We start from the raw sequence: 23,593 nt of genomic DNA, 5'->3' as shown, positions 1-23,593 counted from the left end.
GAATCGAACCTGGGACCCTGTGCTCGGGAAGCAAGAACACGACCGCGAGACCATGATCTGTGGACTTGTTTCCAATGGAGGAAGGCACAGTGATAGTGGGAGGAACTAGAAATCTTCAAAAAATGCCGGTCCAAGGTATAGCAACAGGGTCCACAGTGATATCATCTGCTACTGCCAGGCTAGAAATTGGTGAATGGATCTTGGGTCACAGTGAGCCACACGGTGGAAGAGGGAGTTGAACTGTTAAAAGATCTAGTGAATGAAATCCAGCTAGCTGCCCCAAAGAATGTAATGACACTGTGCAAGAAATTGTTTATAATGAACACAATTTACCATCATAGGAGGACTATTAATTTCAACATCAACCCTAAAGACTTAAATTAATCAAACTAATAACCTTCATGCATTAAAGTCACCAAGCAGCAGAAAGTGGTGAGGTAGCTGCCCAATAAGCTGGAGGAAGTCTGTCCTGATAACATCGAATGATAGAGGAATGTAAACAATACAAAGGGGAAAGGTCAAGTGAGGAAGGAAAAGGCAGACCAACAGCTTGAAGGGTGCTAGTCAGGGAGATGGGTCGACTATGAATGTTATCCCGTATGAGCAGCATGACTCACCCACGAGACTTAATGCTATCTCCGGGGTGGGGTGTCAAAATGGACTGGAAAGAAATGCGAGAGCTCAAAGCAGTCTTGAGGACACAATTTTGTTTCCTGGAGGCAGAGAACAAGCAGACACTGCAATTCTAATAGCAGCTGTAAATCTGTTTGATCGAAGGCCACGAATGATCCATTGAAGGAGAGTCATAATGAGGAAAGGAGAGAGGGGAAAAGTTGAAGGGGTGTCACCTCAGCAGCTGCCGAGTGCCAGCCTTTAAAGACTCACAACCACAACGTACAGAGGCTCGAGGATCCAGCACCATGATATCCACAGAGGTGTCTGTATTCTCCCCCTGTCTATCTGCAGGGTCCGGGGCAGAAAAACGGTCGGCAGTGTGCACCAGCGACACGGAGTTGCCTGGGCAAGAGTATCACGTGACGACACCGTCGAAGAGGATCTCAGAGTCGGTGAAGGAGAAGAACTTTGTTTGACTTCTTTGAGCATTTCCAGTTGGTAGAGGAAGACTCATATGTTTGTTGGCTGGAGGGACGTAGAAAGTCTTTGTGGGAGTATTCCTTCTGTCCTTTCCAGCCTGCTTGTTATGTAGCAGGTGACTTCGCCCAGGGAAGCGAATGTTTGGTGGCTTTCTGCACAGCTGGAAGAGGAGACAGCGATGCTACCATGACACTGGATAATGCTGAATTTGAGGTCGCACATCTGCATGGCCATGTTCTTCATGGAGCAAGATGGAGATGTAACAAGAACAATACTGTAAGTGCCAGATGGTAGAGTGCAGGGTGTGAGACTAACCAATAACCAGTGAGCGACCGCATAAGTCACTTTTTCCTTTACCCAGATATCCTTGATAGCCCACTCATCGAGATACATGGGCCAATCTCGAGAGGAGGCGGTATGGTCACCATTGCAGTTGATACAGCGGGGGCGGAGGGGGGCAGTCGTTCTGATGCACATCCTACCACAGGTTACACATTTGTTTGGCCGGGGTGTCAACAAGAAATTTGAGTATGGTTCAAATAATGATGCAGGTAGCAGCACATTGTGTTCAGAATGTACTGTCGGACTGCGATAACTTCATAGCCTGGTTTGATCTTTGACAGAAGCACCACTCTATCAAAAGTGAGCAAAAGTGTGTGTGTGTTTGGGGGGGGGGGGGGGGGGGGGCACTAAGGATGCCTCTACTTTTTTCATAATCCTATGGACGGCAATGGCACCCTGATTAGAGAGGTATGTTTGGATTTCTGCCTTGGTCAGACCATTGAGCAGCCTAGTGTAAACACCATGGCATGAATTAAGGGTTCTAAGGGGGCTCAACATGAACAGGATAGCCATGGAGAAGTGAAGGGGCAAGCAGTTTTTGTACTTGAGAATCAGGAGTATTCTCCAAAAGCAAAGTGTCATTGTGTAAATGAGAGCAAGATTTCACAGGGCCAACAATTGCATCAACACTTTTCTGAATGAGAAACAGATTTACTGTTGAAAAGGACTAACCATGAAACCACGAGGAACCATGCTGCAGCTGGGAGGGTCTTTGAATTGGGAGTTTCATTTCGTTTACATTTGGTAGACATGGGCTGTGAAGACAATGATTGACTCATTGCAAGAAAATGCCTCATGATTGCCAGTGTCACCCTCAGAGGGGGCTCATCCATCTTACGCGATTGTTCAAACCTCAGGTCACACCTGACAGAGGGACCAATCAGCAATTTTGGAAGATAGCAGCTCAGGTAATCACCCCTCCCTAGGCCTGGCCTGTACCAGGGTGCGCAAGCGAACCCAGCTGTTGACCCGCTGCTGGGAATTACGCGTTACCCAGTTACCTGTTGGATGTAGGAAGCATGGGCCAGCGTTCAGGAGCGCACAGGAAGCATGAAGAAAAAGAGGAATCTCAAAGCCTAGAGCAGAGGAAGGATAGGAGAAGGTGAATCTCACCAATGAGCAGCAAGGGAAACAGCACTGTGTGCAACAATATGAAGTTGTACCACTCCTTGGGTGCTCCAGCCCCCCATTAAATGGCCCAAATTCCACGAAGTCTGGTATCAGAATATCACCAACTTTATCAACCTCTGTTAGTGGACAAGAGAACTGAGGTTATTCTGGATTTATTTCTCAATGGGCATATAACCTGAATGGCTTTAAGTGTACTCACAGTGAGATCCCATGTCCTCAGGATTAACTATGCCTCTGCAACCAGAGAGAATGAATTCATTCATTCATTGAGTCTAAAGGACATAAAACAGGCATCCTAGGTTGTCAACTCGCTTGGAACCACCAGTATAGATTAGTGTATTATGGCTGTGTTGAGAAAATAAAAGACTTTTCCGACTGTATCTCACTTATGGTACATTATATTTTTCATCCACATCATTCTGAGAAAAAAAAGGTAAAGTAATATTCAAAGAAATTCTTATTTACTATTAGTGTGAACCCGGACATTAAGTATTTCTACCTGTAATAACCGTAATATGAATGAAGTGACTCCTACCTGTAACTGAAAAATCTAGTAAAGTTAAAAATTTATTTGACATACCTCTGAGTTAGGTTTCTCCTTTGACACTGACTTTCCTATGATGGAGGACAAGAAACGTTTTGAAAACAGTCTAAGTCTGAACTTTTGTAGGAAGCGTAACTCGCCTTGCCACTGACGTAACAATGCCAACTGGCTGGTTGCAAGAATATCAGGTAGTTCTGCATCAAAAAGAAAGAAAACAATTGGATCTGTGAAATTATCACCACCAGAAACAGTGAATTCATTTGTACAAAATGTCAAAGACAGCACATTATTAACATCCTGTAACTCATCAAATATATTACTTTCATTGTATTACCTCGTCACAAACGGAAGGTGAATTTCAGCTTGTCATTTCTGCTCATATTTTAGAAATACACTAAAGTACGAGTTTATTATTTTGTCACTTCTTTTAAAACACACGGTAGGCTCAAATAATATTACATTCTGCATTAATTTTAATCTTTATTTTATTAATGAATCCGATGTTGGCAACTACAATAACGTTCATTGAAATTACAATATCAAGAAGAATTCAACAATTGAAAAGAAAATTATACCACTGATTAATAACTTTGCAAGAGAATAATTTTTCGAACATTTTCAAGGTTTACAGATCCATACAATGAACAGTTAGTTACTTAGTTAAGTATTTCATAGATCATTTGAACAATTCTTTTATCAAACGGATGTCAAATGAGTCACTTTATCCTGCATGTCTCGCAGTAGTCCAAGATGCCAAAGGTGTTTTCTTAAGAGTTTTGAAAGGTGGTCACATTAATGTGACAACAGGTTCCACATTGGACTCCAGCTATCTGCTCATAGAACTGGTCATTGAATAAAAGGTAAGTGGAATACAATACATGTTGAAAATGGTTAGTTAATTCAACGCAAAACATAACCTCAATTAACTGTAACAAATTAGACAAAGGAACATGGAGATACATCAAAACTTACTAAGATGCCAGAGTAATTCAAAAGCAATCCATCTAATTGACATGAGTAGCAAGGTATTTTGCTACACGGTATGCTGGAATGCCAATGTTACTGACAACAGGCCCAAGAGGAACGCCTTCCTTGCTTATCTTTGGAAGGCCTTACAATCAAAGGGGGACAGCAAAATAAGAGCTACGAGTCCTGACAGCTCTTGTAACATGGAACTTTTTTTCCATATATTTTTTTTCCCTGGAGATTGCGAGTCTTCCTCTTCACCCTTCTTGTTGGGTCGGCATAGTGTGATACACTGGAATAGATAGTAATCCCTGCATCTTTTGAACATACTCCTGCTTGTCAACACAACCACATCACTGCTCTTCTTCACATGTATGATACCAATACTGTATCAGAATCCCCCTTAAGTGAACTGACTACACAGCTGCTGTACTATTTCTTTGTGTTGACTGAAGCATGTTCACCCAGGGGATAAATAAGACTTTAAAACTATACACAGTGTTGGAAAACTAATTTACAATGGAAATACATGAGTGGAAGTGTGTATATCAGTGTATTTTTATCCCTGTGGTGTTCCGTAACTTGGGGCAGAGACCTTTGTACTTCTTGGAGAAAATGGGGTAAGGTACATGACTGAGCTGAGAAAGCTTTAATATTAATGAAGAAAAAAAATAATCCCACCAATTAAATACCAACTGGCATCTATTTCCAGATGATGACATCAAATATAAAGTGTTATTCATTAGTGCCTCCAGGATTTCAAAAGATGACTGTGCGAAAACTAAGAAACACACAGAAAATAAAGACGCATATCACTAGATAGAGCATATCTCTAAGTTTTAAACCCACACTGCAGGTGCTCAATATGGGCATCATTTGTGATGTGGCAGAAGGCAAGATGTGTGAGCAATTCATTGACACTGCTGTTGCTGCCGCCGCCACCGCCACTGGTGTCGCGCGGGAGGTGCGATAGCAGCCCTCTTTGGAAACCTGTTCATTGAATTGCCTATCTGTAGATGCCAACCAAATAGATATGACGACATGTAGTGGATGATTTGCCTACATGTTCTGACACACATATTACAAATTGAAACTTGGGGAGATGCTCTATCCAATAATGTGTTTCTTACTGAATGTCTTCTAGTTTTCGCACAATCATCTGAAACCTCAGAGGTACTTATGGAAAACCTCGTACATGCTAAAAATTTAATTAATGTCTCCAAGCAAATTACATCCACCAGTCAGTGCTGTACAAAGAAATGAAACTCTGGAATTCAAAATTCATTACTGCTGAACAAAATTTAGTGAAAAAATGATGAAAATGGAATTGTCTTGTAAATCAGACAGATTTTGTTCCCTACATTGAAAGTAAGATCTTTAAGGATGGGTGGAACATGTCAGAAAAACCATAGTACACCACACCTGTTTACAAAAAAATTAGGTCAGAAGTGAAATGATCTTAAGTGAAAAGATTCTCAACGCTGTAGTTAAGACATACTTTTCTTCCTTTAATTCATGTCTATGGTCACTTTTTTTTTCATCAGACTACCGGTTTCGGTCTATAATGACCATCTCCAGGTCTGCAGCAAAATATGGGAAAAAATACAAATACATTAGCAGATTGTATATAGCCTAAAACAATAAAATAAACCATAATGAAAAGTACTACTGACATACATGTGCATTTGTGCACTTCAGATATGAAGAGGCATATCTGTTTTACAAAAACACATCCTAATATACTGGAGCCGTAGAGACAAAGTCAAATATTAAACACAAAATTAGCATTGTGTCATCAAATACGTATAAATAACAGCATATGCAAGATTCATCTTGACAGCAACACTGCTGTTCAAAACAAACAGACAAACAGCTGTACAGCAGCCACAAAATGTTTGTGTTGCAAGTTCACCAGAAGTTGCTTCTGTAGGCACACACACTGTCTTCAATGATTAATTGTACAATGTAAAATAAAGGGGAATACAATCAGCAAAGTCTGTAATGGCCTTATAAGGTGTAAGATATATTACAGTAATAAAAAGTGATGAAATAAAACATGACAAAAGTTATAATGTTAAATGGAGAAAAGAGAAAGTAATTGACATAGGCTCAAGTGCCAAGATTATAGATAATGACATAAATAATGAACAGCTTTCAGAGTGCACAGAATAATCCAAATTTATAAAACAAATAGCTAAAGAAGCCACAATTAAATAAAAAGACTGCCACTCATAATCAGTGCCCTCGGTTATTGCTGGTGTCAGAAAGCTGCATAGATGAGAATGGATTAGAGAAATGTGAACGCCAGAATGACCCTCGTACCCTGTGGCACACCATTGCAAGAAAAGAATGATAAAACCCCATACCAGTGCAAGTGCAAAATATCTAGTTAATGAAGTATACTATATAAAAACAGAAGGAACAAGAAAACAAGAGTTGTGTGGACAATGCAAGAAAATTAAGTAAATATGTAAGGCACTCTGTACTGGGTGAAACTATCAGCAAACTATACAAAATGGAGGCATTCACTGATTAAAGCAGAACATTGTCGAACAAAGCAAAGTAGGCAGTGGGCATGAAATTGCTCAGCCTATTAAGCAGTTTTGTTAATTATTTCTTTTTCGCTTTATAAATTTCAAGCTCTTCTAACAAAATAAGAATGTGGTCTTCTTCCATCCCAATGTTCCCTATATAAAGACCAGTTTCAGATAAATGCTGTTCCAAAGCAGATTTGTTCCGTGGCTCTGAAAGCTATTTAAACCTTAAGTTAAAAGAGCAGAACATTTGACCGATATAATATTTGTCACAGTTACTGCAATCAATCCTGTATACTCCAGAGCCATCAAGTTTGTCATGCGTCCTTTTCATTTTATGTTTTACTCGCAGTTTTAGGATGGTGTTAACCTGAAAGCCACATCTGACATCAAATTTCCTAAAACATTTTTCTATTTTCAGGGACATTTTGCCATTAAATTTCATAGGAATGTTTTTCGTTCTTTCTTTACCGGTTCTATTTTATGCGTGAGTGTGTGTGTGTGCGCCTGCTGTTTGTTATACATTTCTTCAACCTACTGGAAGGACACGTGACATTTACGGAAAAGCTGTTAGCTACCACAAAATGCTGAGTTCTTTACGAATTTCGCTTTTGGCCAAACGTAAACGAAGGAGCCGGTGAATCATGGAGGTGAAGAAGGCCTTTTTTTGTATCAGGGAGGATGGCATGAACTGGCAATGATGAAACTATCTGCACAAGTAGGTTCCCTGAAAATCGAAAACTAGTTTTTATAAACATTCCTGGTCATTGTACTTAATAGAGATCTCTTTTTCAACTTCAGTAGGAAAAGTTATTTTTGGGTGCATGCTACCAATGGCTTGGGCAAATGCATTGACCTCACTGGTGTCACCTTCTAAATGTCATCAACATAACATTTATAATAAATCACTTTATCTTTTAGATGTGGAAACTTGGCAAAAATTTACATTCTAAATCATTCACAAAAATATCTGTTTAAGTACCAGCTAGAATATTACCCAACCCAAGCCCATCTTTTTGAAAATATATTTTGTCATTGAAGGTAAAAAAATAGTAAGCTCAAACAAATTCTAGAAATTCAACTACTTGAGTACACTCTGCAGTACTAATCTTACAATGGGATAGGAGATTATGTCTGTGAAGTCAATACTTTCTTTTACTGGGACATTGTACATCCGTGATCGCATTTGCTAGCTCCAAACTGTTTTTGACCCCAAAATAATTATCTAATGAGTAAACTGATTTAAGATCATTGTTAAGAAACTTATTTAATTTATAGGATGGTGATGACATATTTTTCACGATCAGATGAACCAGATTTCACATCTTTGTGAATCTTAACTTGAGACTGAAGCTAGGGAAGTTTGCAATTCCTCATTTGAAGTGATTTCTTTCCATATTTGTTAAGAAGAAACTGGGAGCTGTCAATCTTTCTTCGCAAACCAGACAAACTTTTCAGTTGGGTCTCTGTGAATTTCTATAATATCGTTTTCTGCAAGAAGCTCTTCTGTTTTCCTAATGTAGTCATCTTCATATACAAGAACTGCCGTACTCCCATTGTCAGCTCGGATAACCAATGCTTTCTCCTTCTCTAACTTGATATTAAGACCCTTTAAAATACGGCTCTGATGATTCACCATTTTGAACAGATAAAGCTTTATTGACCTTAACAGCGGTGTCCACAATTTCTAATTTTGTCATCCCAGCCACTTCACACGCCATTTTAGTTTCAACAATTACTCACTGAACATCCGCCTTACCAACATGTGAAGTGATGTGTTGTAAACCTTAATTCAGTAAAATATTTTCCTCGGTACACAGAACAATGCTTAATAAATGAAAAGCACCAGTTTGCTTTTGTTCTACAATATTGTAGAACAAAAGCGAACTGGTGCTTTTCATTTATTATAATGTTGTTCTACCAAGAACCGACAGAAGATTCTGTTAACAAGAACTATTCTTCGTAAGTTAGCTACCCTAAGTTAACAACACCCTAAAGCTGCGAATAAAACACAAACTGAAAAGGATGCATGACAAATTTGATGGCTCTGGAGTATACAGGATTGATTGCAGTAACTGTGACAAATATTATAACGATCAAATGGGCTGCTCTTTTAATTTAGGGTTTAAAGAGCTTTCACACCATGGAACAAAACTGCTTTGGGACAGCATTTATCTGAAATTGGTCATTATATAGGGAACACTGAAAAAAGTATGTGGATTCTCCACAGGGTGGAAGAAGGCCGCATTCTTAATTTCTTAGAGGAGCTTGACATTTATAAAGCGAAAAAGAAATAATTAACAAAACTGCTTAATAGGTAGAGTGATTCCGTGCCCAACGCCTACTTTGCTTTGTCTGACAATGTTCTGTTTTAGTCACTGAATGCCTCCATTTTATATAGCTTGCCGATGGTTTCACCCAGCACAGAATGCCTTACATATTTACTTAATTTACTTACATTGTTCACACAACTCTTGTGTTTTCTTGTTCCTTCTGTGTTTATATAATATATTTCATTAACTAGGTAATCTTTCTCTTGCACTGGTATGGGGTTTTATCATTCTTTTCTAGCAACGGTGTGCCACAGGGTACAGGGGTACCTCTGGCAGTCACGTTCTTCTAACTACTTCTCGCCTATGCAGTGTTCTTTCATTAGCAATAATAGAGGGCGCTGATAATGTGTGGCAGTCTGTTTTATTTCATTGTGGCTTCTTTAGCTATCTGTTTTATAATTTTTATATTATTCTGTGCACTCAAAGCTGTTAATTATTTATGTCATTATCTATAATCTTGGCACTTGAGCATACGTCAATTACTCTCTCTTAATTCTTCCCCTTTTTAACAATCATGTTTTATTTTATCCCTTTTTATTACTGTAATTTCTCTTACACCTAATAAGCCCTTCATAGACTTAAGTGATTGTATTCCCTTTATTTTACGTTGTACAATTAATCATTGAAGAATGTGTGTATGCCTACAGTAGACACACCTGGTGAACTTGCAACACAAACATTTTGTGGCTACTGTACAGTCGTTTGTTTTGAACAGTAGTGCTGCTGACAGGATGACTCTTGCATATGCTGTTATTTACACATATTCGACAATGCTGGTGCTGATTTCATGTTTAACATTTGATGATGGCACTATGGCTCCAGTACATTAGGACGTGTTTTTATAAAGCAGATATGCCTCTTCATATTTGAAGTGCACAAATGCACATGTATGTCAGCAGTACTTTTCATTATGGTTTATTTTATTGTTTTAAGCTGTAGACAATCTGCTATTGTATTTGTATTTTTTCTCATATTTTGCTGCAAATCTGAAGATGGTCATTCTAGACAAACTGGTAGTCTGATGACAAAATTGTGACCATAGATGTGAAGTGAAGGAAATTTAGTCTATATTTCGGTCACTGTTTTATTCACTACCATGTCACAATTTGTGAGTCGCACTTTTCACTTACATATTAAAAAGCTTACCACAAACATCTACACATTAGCTAGTTCTGTGATCCACAGATCATATTCAGTTTGAGAACTACTTTCCTTTACAAAAAATTTAATATGGAATCTAATTCCAAATGAATTGGGGTAAAAGAAAACTGCACTGTATTCATCTTGACAGTAACAAATAGCTTGCAGATTATGGTTCAAATGGCTCTGAGCACTATGGAACTTAACTTCTCAGGTCATCAGTCCCCTAGAACTTAGAACTACTTAAACCTAACTAACCTAAGGACATCACACACATTCATGCCCGAGGCAGGATTCGAACCTGCGACCGTAGTGGTCGCGCGGTTCCAGACTGTATCGCCTAGAATCGCTCGGCCACTTCGGCCGGCGCTTGCAGATTATGTTCCAAATCTTTCTTAAAGCAGGTTATCACCAACGAAAAACATTTTACATATTATAATAAACAGGATCATATATGTGAAAAGCCAGTAGAATGGCTAGGACAGGTTTAGTTGTAAAACTCACCTATACCTCCAGTTTCATAATCCTCTCTATCTTTCAGTATTGTCATACGAATTATATCCTCACGACTAGCATGCTGCCTTGATCTATGTCCACCAATGGTTCTTTTAAGTTCTATTTGTTCTAACTCATCATCAAATCTGTGAAGATACCTGCAAATAACACTTTAGACATGTTATGTTCTTTATATTTCTGAATCATTAACAGTTTTGAAGCTTTACAAAACATACATAAGCAACTTTTTCTATGAACACTGAAGTTCATTTTTGTTTTGAACAAACAGCTATTTTGCAGAATTTTTGAAGATGTTGGGCTTATTACAAACTGAAGTACTAATGTAATACTATAAAGCACATCTCAGAATTTCTAGCTATGGAGGTATAAAGTAAAAGTATTTGTGAGATGAAGTAAAAGAGCCTTTTTGGGTGTGAGGGCTTGAAATAAATTTATAATAGGTAGACATTTTGATGTAACTGTTTTAGGAGAATGTGTTTTGAACTACGGTAAGATACTGGTAAATAAATGTCTGGCCTGTGCTACTGTTTATGGCATTAATAGCCTCATGAAGCAGTTGCAGGAATCATGACCGAATTTTTTGTAGTGATCGTTGTTTTTTTGAAATGAATGCAGTGGCTACTCCAGGTCAATCATGGGTTTGAGTACTGATACCAGTAATGGAAAAATGCTCAGCATTCATTATGAGTGCATGTCAGTTCTGCTTTCGCAGAAGCACGGGCTAGGATGCAGGCTGTCAGCCCTGCAAGAGGAAGGTGGGATTTCTTTCCTGCACCACTCCTCTTCCTGTGGCAGTCCTAGCTCTCGTTGGCTTACTCTCATAGCTGACTGGCAGATTAAAGTGTCTGCATTATCACACTTACTCATTATCACAGAAAGAGTTACAAAAATTTATCTTACTTTCATGGTCAATGCAAGTTTGAACTAGTATAACTAGAAACCAGTATGGCCTCTCATTTTACATTTAATCTCTTTGATGCATAAAAGATATATACAAAACTAAATGAAAACCATGACCATATAAATTCTTTAGTATATGGTAATTATTTCGGACACCAAAAAGGGTGAGAAAATTTTATAAAATGTCAGTCAGACACTGCTACATTTGCATAAGCATCTGGAGAGAGACAGAGACACACACAGAGAGAGAGAGAGAGAGAGAGAGAGAGAGAGAGAGAGAGAGAGAGAATTCCTAACAAGAGTGTTTGTAACCTTCTGCCTTTCTGCTTACTAAGAATCAATGGCACTATACACCGATAATTATCATTTCTGTCATTCATTCACTCATTCATTCATTCGGGGCGTACGGTACAGTGATGGGACTTAGATAGCCTCTCTTAAGCAAATGTCAACCTCACCTTCCAGTGGCACACTCCATTACCACAGACGAGGCTATGACGATCAAGAAATGGCAGTATAACCCAACCACACAAACGGAATTTTAGGAAATAACATTCCTTCCCCTATAACACCTTGGTTGGGAGCAAATGCCAAGGCTCAGTGGTTGCAGCTCACCATGGCAATCGATAGTTGTATGCTAATAGCCCATAACTGCTTAAAATCTATATATCCAATAGCCCATAACAGCTTAAAATCAATACATCCCCTTTGTCAGAAAAGTTCCTGGACTGGGTTTTTTAAAAAATAGAAAATTGGACTTACCAGGTAATGACCCAAGCAACTATCGAAGTAGTCCCCTTGGATATCTATACACACACTTACCAATGTTTCTGGAGATATTGGAAGCAAGTAGAGAAATTTTCAACTGCAATGTTTGAAAAAAAATCATTTGTCACAGCTTACTGGATGTCTGTGATACCCTGACGAAGCTTTCTTTTCGTTTGCCTTTTCACTCGTGAAAGCAAGAAAAAATATCAAGGCATGAAAGGTCAAGCAAGTATGGCTGATGTGAGATGATAAAAACAATGTCTGGCCAGGTACTTGGTAACAGATAACCCATATGGGGTCTTGCACTGTCATGCAGTACGAAACAGTCCTGAGAACACCACAAATCAGGGTGATGACACCTAATTGCTAGTCGTAAATGTTTCAAGATTTCAATGTAAACAGTTTGGTTCACTGGTTCACTGCTTGAGCTGGAGGAAAATACTCTTGGAGACCTAATCCTTTCCTATCAAACACTGTGATCAACATTGTTTTTGTTCTCTATGGTTGTCATTTGACGTTTTTTCAAGGCTGGTGAGCCAGGACTCCGCTATTCAGCACTTTGACACTTCGTGTGAGAGTCATACCTTTCATCCCCAGCAAAAAGTTTTGACAGAAATGAGGGATCATGTCTGGCTCTATCCAGTACTTCAGCAAAAATTCTTTGTATTTCCTCTTTCTGTTTATCTGTTAGTGCGTGAGGGATGAGTTTTGCATTATGTTTCCTTAAATCTTAGGCTAAAATCTTATGACATACATTATGATTCAAAGGTGTTCTTATATAATACATCATCTGATATCTGGGATCAACTTGCACTGAAACCCTACCTTCACAAAACATTGTGTGCCACTCGAAAAGCTGACTTCTTGGAAGTGTCTTGTCTGCATATGCTTGCTTAATCTTTGTCCATTTCCTGAGATTAACAGAGAAATTATTGTTCAAGCTTTGCTCACAAGCAGCATCAACTGTGTCAACATGAATAATGTGCCAAGAATCCAAACAGTCTTTTACTAAGCATAGCCCTGCCACCCAATGAGTTCTAACGGAAACACGGCCCAGTTCATTTCAAGAACACACACATTCAGGTAACATGAAAAAAACATTTGTTCCTTTTTAGTACTGCAACACAGACACAAAAAACCTGTCCTGGAACTTTTCTGATAGAGTATTAAAGAAACTAAGAAGCAGCCAGGCAGACCTAATAACAACCTTTGTAAATAGAATGAATTTGGAGAACTGAAGACCTTGACTGTGCATATATTCCTGCATTCTGAAAATCCAAATAATGATGATCCCTCTTTGAGGGATTGGGACTGCTCTTAGGTAAAAGAAATGAAGAAACTATTGAAGAGTTTAAATCCAACGTCTATGCAGAACTCCAGAAAACAGTCCAGAACACATGCAGGAAAGACATTTTAATTACGATGATGATTTTAATGTAAAGGTGGGTGCAGACACTCTTGCTCTGAAGGAAGTGGTGAGATGATATGGTGTGGACAACATGAATAATGGAGAACTTTTTGTGGATTTCTGGTCCAATAATGGTCTAATTATTGGTGGGTCATCTTCCCTCATAAAGAATGTCAAAATGTCTTGCATGTCTCCAAATAGTTAAACTCAAAATCAAATTGACCATTTTAGGGGGAAAAAAATAGGAGAAAATCTCTCAAACGTGAGAAACCAAAGGGGAGCAGATAGGCAGTGAGCACGTCTTGTGTCTGCACATGTTTGCATCAAGATACTTCAACATCTACATGGATACTCTGCAAATCACATTTAAGTACCTGGCTGAGGGTTCATCGAACCAACCTCACAATTATTTCAATCTCATATAGCGCACGGAAAGAATGAACACCTGTATCTTTCTGTACAAGCTCTGATTTCCCTTACTTTATCGTGGTGATTGTTTCTCCCTCTGTAGTTCAGTGTCAATAAAATATTTTCACATTCTGATGAGAAAATTGGTGATTGGAATTTCATGAGAATATTCCATTGCAACAAAAAACACCTCTATTTTAATGATGTCCAGCCCAAATCCTGTATCATTTCTGTGACACACACACCCATATTTCGCAATAATACAAAACGTGCTGCCCCTCATTGAACTTTTTCGATGTACTCCGTCAGTCCTATCTGGAAAGGATCCCACACCGTGCAGCATTATTCTAAAAGAGGATGGACAAGCCTAGTGTAGGCAGTCTCCTCAGTAGATCTGTTACTTTTTCTAAATGTCCTACCAATAAAATGCAGTCTTTGGTCAGCCTTCCCCCGGCAAGATTTTCTGTGTGTTCCTTCCAATTTAAGTTATTTGTAATTGTAATACATAGGTATTTAGTTGAATTTACGGCTTTTAGATTAGGCTGATTTTGTCGTGTATCGAACTTTACCAAATTCCTTTCAGCACTTATGTGGATGACCTCACATTTTCGTTATTTAGGGTCAACCGCCAATTTTTGCACCATTCAGATATCTTTTCAAAATCGTTTTGCAATTTGTTTTGATCTTCTGACAACTTTATTAGTCAATAAACGACAGCATCATCTGCAAACAACCTAAGACGGCTGCTCAGATTGTCTCGCAAATCGTTTATATAGATAAGGAACAGCAAAGGGCCTATAACACTACAATGGGGAATGCCACTAAGAGAAATTGTTTCCAACTCAAAAGAAGAGATTTTACATTGCAAAGTTGAAAAATGAAAGTAGCAGATAAGAGATCAAACTGTAAATGAGAAGCTGGTACGAGGGCCTTTGCACAGATGATGATGATGTCATGATGAAGAGGACACTAATGAAGTCTGGGAGAAGGCCAAATCTGAAAAAATTGTTTGCTTGAGGAACCCAAGAAGAAAGGAATAGATGTCAGAAACAATTTGAAATTGTATCAGACAATGGACAGGAGTAAAACTAAACAGTAACAAGACATGGCTCTGGAGAATTAAACTACGGGAGGAACATAAAGATGATTACATGAAGGTGAAAAAAAGTGTTACAGCCAATCACGCAAAGTGGGTCTCAGAATTGGCTGAGAAGGTACAGATAGCAACTGCTGCTGGAGACATGAAGGAGCTCTACAATGTCACAAGGATCCTTGACAAAAAAAGTCACCCACAGTCAACCTGCAATAGGCAAACAAGGGCATCTTGCCAACAATGACACACAACTTTCAAGATGGCTATGCACCTCAAGGTGATTCACAGAGTATAGACGTAGATGGTGCGAACACTTCATGGAGGTGCTGAATGCACATGATAAAAGGGAACCCGAATATGAAGGTGATCCTGAAATGATAGAAAATATGATTAGTTCAGAGCCACTTTCAAAGGAAGAGATTAAGTTAGCAATAAAGCAAGTAAAGAATGGAAAGGCCCCAGTGGCAGAAAACACTGCTCCATGACTTCTGACCACTGACCCAGGCACAGCCACTGATCATCTTTACCCTCTTTTGATGAACAACTACAATTTGAGGAGTGTGCCACAGGAGTGGAGAGAAGGGCTCCTCATCAAATTGCCCAAAAAAGGAGCCATCACCAACTGCGATAACTGGAGGGGAATCGGCTTCCTTACGATTCCAAGCAAAGTGTTTGCACAAATTATCCTTAACAGAATCAAGGTGCAAGTTGAACTTGCTTTCTTTAGACTTTGAAGAGGCTTTCGACTTCATTAAAACAAGTCATATGTGGAAACCTATGAAGTAGTATACAATAGCAGAAAAGATACTAAAGGTTAATACAGAGACTTACAATAACTAAAAATGCTGAATCATTCATGAGGGTAAAGTTATGGAGCCATTTCCAGTTAAGTCTAGAGTTTGATTCTTTATCTCCATCTATCTTTTTACTTGTACTGGATGAAGTTATGAGAAATGTGGCAGAGGAGGAGTAGGAGGAGGAGAACAAGAAGAAAGGATACAATAAGGATGGACTGAGTGGTTGGATGATCGTGTGTTTTCAAGAAACATCTGCCTCCTCTCGCAGAACCATACTGACATGGAAGGAAAGCTGCAGGACCTTGGATATGAAGCCAAGATTGTTGGATTGAAAGTGAATGTCACCAATACAAAGATTATTAAAATCAATACAAGGGGTACAAGAAAGCTGAGAGCAAACAACGAGGACGTTAAGAACATGAAGGAGTTCACAAACGTTGGGGGTGTAGTTACTGAAGAGAAAAGTGCAGGTGCTGATGGCAGAACAATAATCCGAAAGGCAAATGGAGCCTTCATCCAGCTGTATGCATTACGCAGGGCAAGAGATTTCCATAACAAGTAAACTGTGAATATTTAGAAGAAACGTGAAAGCATTGCTTCTATACAGATGTGAAACTTAGAAGATTACCTCGACAATCACCAAGAGTTTGTAAGTCTTTGTCAGTACATGTCTTAGAGAAATGCTTAAAGTCTTTGGAACAGAACTAGAGAAGAACAAATCACCATCCAGATCAAGAGAAGGAAGTGGAACTGAATCAGACACACACTCTAAAAGAGCCCTGCATAAGAGCAAGAGGAAATAAGTCAGTAAATCATTCATTCACTGACACATTAATGAATCCCATCATAGGACGGGGATGTGGAGCACATCAAATTCTGTATCAATTAGCTGGTGCAACCCCTGCATGCTCCTTCTGTAACCCACACTACAGTCCAATTAAAATTACTTGATAGTCCACACTTCACAGGCATGAACTGGTTTCCTCCAATCAGAGTGCTCAATGTCACACTTGAGCTGTACACCGTTGCCAAACTGTCCCAACAATTGGTCAATTCACCCTGTCCAACTTTCTTTCTTACTGTGTTCGGATCCCAAAACTTGGATATGGCCCTTTAATTTTGTATTTCATCACAAATTACGAAAACCACAAAACAAAAAAACCAAACACACACACACACACACACACACACACACACACACACACACACACACACAAATGATGCTAATGATACACATTTTATACACAGCACTAACTAAACACTACTTCCATACAAGACACAATTCAGTGTCACATATACCATTAACACGATCACAGGTACTGGTTTAGATTTTAAAAAATTTCACACAATATTATGCGAGACCAAAGTTTTGAAGACTGCAATTCATCGTTGCTATAGGAGTATATTAATCATAAATATAACAACTTGATGCACAACATTGTAGCATACTGGTTAGTGGATTAACTTGTCTTGTAGAATTTGAAATTCTTACCACCCAGTGAATTTTTTTTATTTCTAAATCTAATTAAAAGATTTTCATTATTATTTTTATTCAATTAATTGATTCATATGTATTTTTTATTTAATTTCTAATACTTTGCCACATCACTTTCATTATTGCATTGACTTTTTTATTTGCCCTTATTTTTCTTCCCATCATTCTTTTTTCATGCGGAATCTGCCAGTATCTACAACCAAGTGCCAACCAGGATGCTCATTGGTTGCGAAAGTGGTAGTTCGTGTAGCCAGTGTGATAACAGTTTCAGATAACCAGCAAATGATAGCGAAAAATTACATTTTGTTTCCTAGTACTGAAACAAATTTTTCTGCCTTGAGTTTGCTCATACAGGTTGGCTTTAATCACTGAACAAAGCGATTGTGATTTTAGTTCTACCGCTGATTGTTAAGCACTGTTTTGATGGATACATTACACATTACACAACATATGTTGTCTGCCACTGTTCAAAGCATAGGTTACTTAAAATCAATTTTTGACAGAGTATCTTGCAATTCTGTCATACCTCATGGCAGCCGCTTCCAACATTCCTCTGTGTTACACATTAACAGTATATGTGAAGTGACCCGCTGTGTCTGTGTGTCACCTATAACTGAGCAGTAGCTAGCAGCTGATGTGGCAATACAGTAACGGCAACTGACAGCTGTCAACTATCAAGTAATTTTAATTGGACTATAGTACCAAATTACAACTAAAGTTAATCTGCTTACATTGTAAGTAGAATTTTTTTTAGTCTTTCCCAAAAATCAACAAGTGGAGTTTCAGAAGATGTTTATTATTTTGTTTTTACAATGTGTCATATTTCACACAATGTCCAATGTCAAATATTGGTTTGTGTTTTATTACAAACAATATGTATTTAAACTAGTGTTCTGAATGCACATTCAACAGAATGGTCTTAAATTGATATAATAAGATACAGGGTTTAGTGACATTTAATGATAATTTAAAAGGTGTAGCAAAAAAAGAAGAACAATTAGTAACTGAGAAGCACACCTGCATCACAGCAGCAGACAGCACAATGTGGAGCACAACATGGGGTGTGAAAGGAAGGCACAAGAAATAAAGTATTTACCAATCTGAGACGTTCCAGAGATCACTGGAGGTGGCTGTTTTTCTTTTTTTCTGTTCTTTGTAAAGCACAGTAAAATGCAGCACACGTTGTGTTAGGGATATGGAAATAAATACCAGATGAATCTACAAAACATCTTTAAAAATTATACAGTACCAGGCTGTATTACTACTGCGAGAAAATGGCTTGCTCCACTTAGTCTCAATGGAGTCAACAAAAAATACACAGCAAAATATTAGTACACACTTTTTCACCACGTCTTGTTTGCCAAACGTACGCCACCTCATGTACCAGCCTGCAGATACTAACAGGGGTCAATGCTACAAGTATTTGTTAGAGTACTGGTTACTCTCCACATTTTTGTGTCCTTATGAACTTATGTCACTAAGCCAAATGTCACATATGACAAACTGAAATGATGCTACTGCACAGGTACAAATATTCCACTTTAAAAATTTTCTTGTTTGTAGTGAGAAACAAACTGATCTTCCCATTGATACAAGGTGTTACAAACACCTTCAGTTCGAAATGGGAAACTTAATAAATTCCGTCTACAATGTTTACAGTGTTTTTACTATTCAAATGCAAGTTTAGAAGTCACAGAATCATAAAGCCATGATCATAAAGTGATTGCAATGTGCACTGGTATAAAAAAGATGCTGTAATGACAGCAGATGAAATTTATTAAGGAGTTTTCCATTTCTTTCATTGCCTCAGTTTACCAAGAATAGTTGCTATGACTACAAGGGAAAACTGTAGTTTAACAAAAAAACTAATTTAGATTATTGTCTCAAATAATTCTAGATTGCGGTATCAATTGTAGTGTTGTATTTTAAAAAGTTTCACCAAGAAAGTTGCAATACAACAAAAAGGAACAACTTTCATTAGAGAATTTCTGCACAACAAACACACACAAAATAGGCATCCAAAAACATGCTGATGAGCTACACTTGTAGTAGCACCCACCATGTGTAATACCTTCAATACAACATTAACTCTTAGAACATTTTCATGCTCTGTAGTGCCATAATAAATCTTAATAATTTCCTTTACAAGCAACACAAACACTACACTATCAATACAGGGTGAGTCAAAAAGAACTTCACAGCTTTGGATACTCTCTTGACAGACACTCTGCTACAGGTAAGAGAAGTAGAGGATAGTAATGAAGCTATAGCTGAGGGGCACAGTACGCAACTGACAAACTCGGAATAGGGTCTACTGAATAACACTAACACTGTGGGAGCTAACTGAGGAATTGGTGGGATGTGTGTGGACGGCTATTGACTTAGTGAATCGGTACATGAATGTTATACAGACCTGGTAAGATGTGTTAAGACACCAGGGTAGCTGTCACAAGTGTCAAGTGTTATTTTGGTTTGATGTGACTACTATTTGTGATGCGGCAAACATCCTACTGGTAATAAATTTGTTGGCACACTCATTGCAGCAATTCAGGTGTAACTTGTGCAATGGCAGTGTACATACGATTTTTCAGGTCTTTAATGGAACCCTAGAAAAAGAAATCAACTTGTGTCAAGTCTGGGGAGTTAGTTGGTCATGCGATTGATTCTCCCAGGCCAATCACTGACCTGGCAAGCAATTATCAAGGAAATCTTGAGGTAGTGCACCACCTTGCTTGTAGTAAACTGTCCCATCTCTATTATCTTCATTGAGCTGCGGAATAAAAAGTTTTCAAGCATGTCCAGGTAAACAACACGAGAGAGTGTTTTCTCCATGAAAAAAAAAAAAGGAGGCCATACAATCAATTTGCTAAGGGCACAAAGCACTGATTCTAGGACTGTCACAAACTTGTTCCAGGATTGTCTGTGGAGTTTTACTGCCCCATACTCTGAAGTTGTGGGTGTTCACCATGCGACATATGAAATGTTGGCTCATTGCTGAAGATTATTGTGCTCAGGAATGTCTTGTCATTCTCTACCCAATGCAACATTTCCGCAATGAATTCCCCATGGGCAACCTTTTGCATTGCTAATGTGCTGCGCCATTGTGAATCTGTATGGTTTCAAGTGTAAATGACTATGCAGTACTCACCAAAGTCTTTTGTGGAAGGTCAGTGTCGTGAGACAAGTCACATTGATTTTTATGAACCGCAGGAAAAGCACACACACACACACACACACACACACACACACACACACTTATTTTTCATATTTTTATTTGTCCACACCAGTACAGAGCTACACACTCGTCTTCTGCTGTCCTATAGAAGATACATATTAATACCACACGTAATGCTATAGGCATAAGAATAAAATACTACTACACACCAGGCATTCAAATTTAAAATCATGAACACATCTTAACTCCCAGAAGATGTAACCTGTAGCATATAATATTATGTGTTAAATTAATACGTATCTTCTATGGGACCACTGACAATGAGCATGTAGCTCAGTACCGGCCCACAAAAATACAAAAAAAGCAAGTAGCTTTGTCCTTGTCTATAGTGGGTATTTCTCCTATGTGCTATCAGACACATTTTCTCTGGTGTTTCAGCAGATATCTGCAATTCCATTTTTGCAACGTGTAGCTGTAGTCAGCCTAACAGGTCTTTCATACAACAAAAGTGTCAACAGAAAGTATCAGCTTGTGTCTCATTACCAACAAAATTATCTTAAGGTGGAATTTTACATGCCCATTTGATAGAGCATGTCCTAAATTAGTCTAGTGGATTACTTGTTTTATCAAAATGTATAAATAGGAACAGTAAAACATGAAGAAAAAGCAATACTCCAGCAGCACTTCTGCATGGCAGTAGCAGTCATGCATGGGCCAGTGCGGTGCTGTCACTGCTGGAGTACTGGTTATTCTTTATGCTTTCTTGTCCCCGTTAGTTCACACCTATCAAAGGAATATCACTCCAGACTAATCTGGAACCATTCTGTCAAACTTACAAACACACAAAATTCCACTTTAAGAATCATTTTGCTTGTACTGGAAACAAATTGATGCTTTCCAGCAACACTGGATGCCGCAGGAAAAATGTGAAGAGTAGCATTTGGTGTGGCTGACTCCTGCTACAAGTTGCAAGAAAGAAATTGCAAATATTTGCCAAAACACGTGAGACAATGTGTCTGATGACTTTCCTAAGACACCTGGTATACACAAATAATGGTGTTTACCAATAAAAGCCTCTCTTTGGGATGTTCAACTTGTGTCTCTCAATGGCTTGACTATAGTAAGGGAAGTTCTGGCAGAACATAAATAATTTGGGAGTAAAGGTGAGCTGTCTCCTTTACACTGACCTGAATGTCTTATGTTGTCCAAGCACTGACACATCAAATGAATTTCTGCATTTTGCCTTTGTGGCAGGTTCCTACTGATACCCAAATCTCATCAGCTTTAATGATGTTTTTGAGGAAAGGACGGTCCACATTTTGCATTTCAATCTAGTCGCATCAGGCACCCACAAGTCATTTTTGTATGGAAGTCAAACCTTACGGACCAAACCTTGCAAACAACAATTTTCTCTTCTTGAAACTATTTTGAAGAATGTATTTACCATTTGATTTACAGACAGTTCATTGTTCCACTGTGATTTGTGATACAAGAGCACTCTCACACTATGACTGGTTAAATTCACATCTATTGTTTACTGTTATTGGTTTAAGCTGCAATCACAGTTACTGCACTGGCGTCACTTGTACACCAGGGATAAAATCAGTGTCAGAACTTTTTGAACAGACTCTGTACAACTCTTACACCAAACATTTATTGACAATGGCAACCATGGCCAATACTACAGCTGTGCTTCTTATAATCTAATGTGTACTGCATGCAGCAGGTTAACATGCCATATTCCACACCCAGTTCATGTACAAATGGTTTCTATTTCATAGCTACATGGAACCTCTGCACAAGGAATCTGGAAGAGGTTCCTTCTTATTGTAAACTTTAATTACAGTTAACTGAACAGTATAGAGTGTACGATGCTGGTACAGTACAGAAACCATTCACCAAGACAAAAAATATGAGTGTCATACCATATACTACACATTTCATTTCAACTACAAATTAAACAATACCGTTCAATAAGTTCCATAAGCATTTCCGCTGTACACAGTGCAGCATTTGCATCGAGGTTGTCTTTGAACCATTGTAACTTCTCCCCCAGCAAATTCTGCCTTACTTGATGTATTAACTTAATCTTCTCACGTGCTGAGATCCTGTAGCATAAGAAAAATTATTTCCTCTTAGAACTGATGATAGTTATTCATTCTGAACACCAAAAAACAACCTGTATCTTAAGCTTCACTGTATTATAGACTTCATATTAGTAAAAATAATTCATTCATCCTCTGCTGAAAGCTGAGTGCCTTCTCCTGCCATGCTCTATACTTCCAAATGAAGCTGTTAATATAAGTTGCAGTCTTTACTATTCTTCTATCTTTTAGTAGACACCTCCACAACAGAAATAAAATGCATACTATACAAATTAGTAGTTGATTAGTCATATGGCTTAATCTGAAGTAAAACACATATAGCACTATGATACAATAAAATGTACTGTCTTGCTATAAAGACTGAAACAGCCACTATGTTAACAAATAAAAAAAAAGAAAGAAAAAAAGAGAAAATCTGATTAACAGAAGTCATTGATACTGCTCTGCAAACTCTCAACCAAACTTTGCAACTTAACCAAGACCTCAGGCAATACTACAAATCAGTATGACTGATTCTGAATTCACATTTGTTAGCTTCGCCAACTTAAACCAAACTATCACCTTTAAAACTATCCCACACTTCTCAGTATGCTACAGATTAGTCTGTCACAAAAACCTACATTACAAAAAATAATACAGAGTTAAAAAAATATAACCAGTTTTCTACTTGCACATATACAATGTCACATGCCACAACAGTGTCACATCAGGAGGAGGAGATGACACGTGCTACCATCAGGTTCAGTTGACACAAAAAAATTTGTAGCCTCTCACATGACACCAAAGCAACCTCTTTTTATTGAAACAAAATTCGGTCATACAGACAATAACCTATAACAATTT

At 38.3% G+C, this 23,593-nt stretch overlaps 1 protein-coding gene across 1 annotated transcript in view; it reads right to left on the bottom strand.

Moving 5' to 3' along the window:
* Positions 1-23,593, bottom strand: part of LOC124777192 (translation machinery-associated protein 16 homolog) — a 44,094-nt gene that overhangs the window by 2,895 nt on the left and 17,606 nt on the right. The window contains exons 3-5 of the mRNA XM_047252506.1: positions 22,613-22,753; positions 10,590-10,738; positions 3,149-3,306 (exon numbers count right to left, since the gene is read on the bottom strand). Coding sequence (XP_047108462.1) covers positions 3,149-3,306; positions 10,590-10,738; positions 22,613-22,753 — 448 coding nt within the window. The remainder of the gene's footprint in view (positions 1-3,148; positions 3,307-10,589; positions 10,739-22,612; positions 22,754-23,593) is intronic.

The sequence above is a fragment of the Schistocerca piceifrons genome, chromosome 2, assembly GCF_021461385.2.
Source record: "Schistocerca piceifrons isolate TAMUIC-IGC-003096 chromosome 2, iqSchPice1.1, whole genome shotgun sequence".
Taxonomy (NCBI): Eukaryota; Metazoa; Arthropoda; class Insecta; order Orthoptera; family Acrididae; genus Schistocerca; species Schistocerca piceifrons.
The sequence above is the reverse complement of the archived record's forward strand: the minus strand, read 5'-3'. Positions and strand labels throughout refer to the sequence as shown.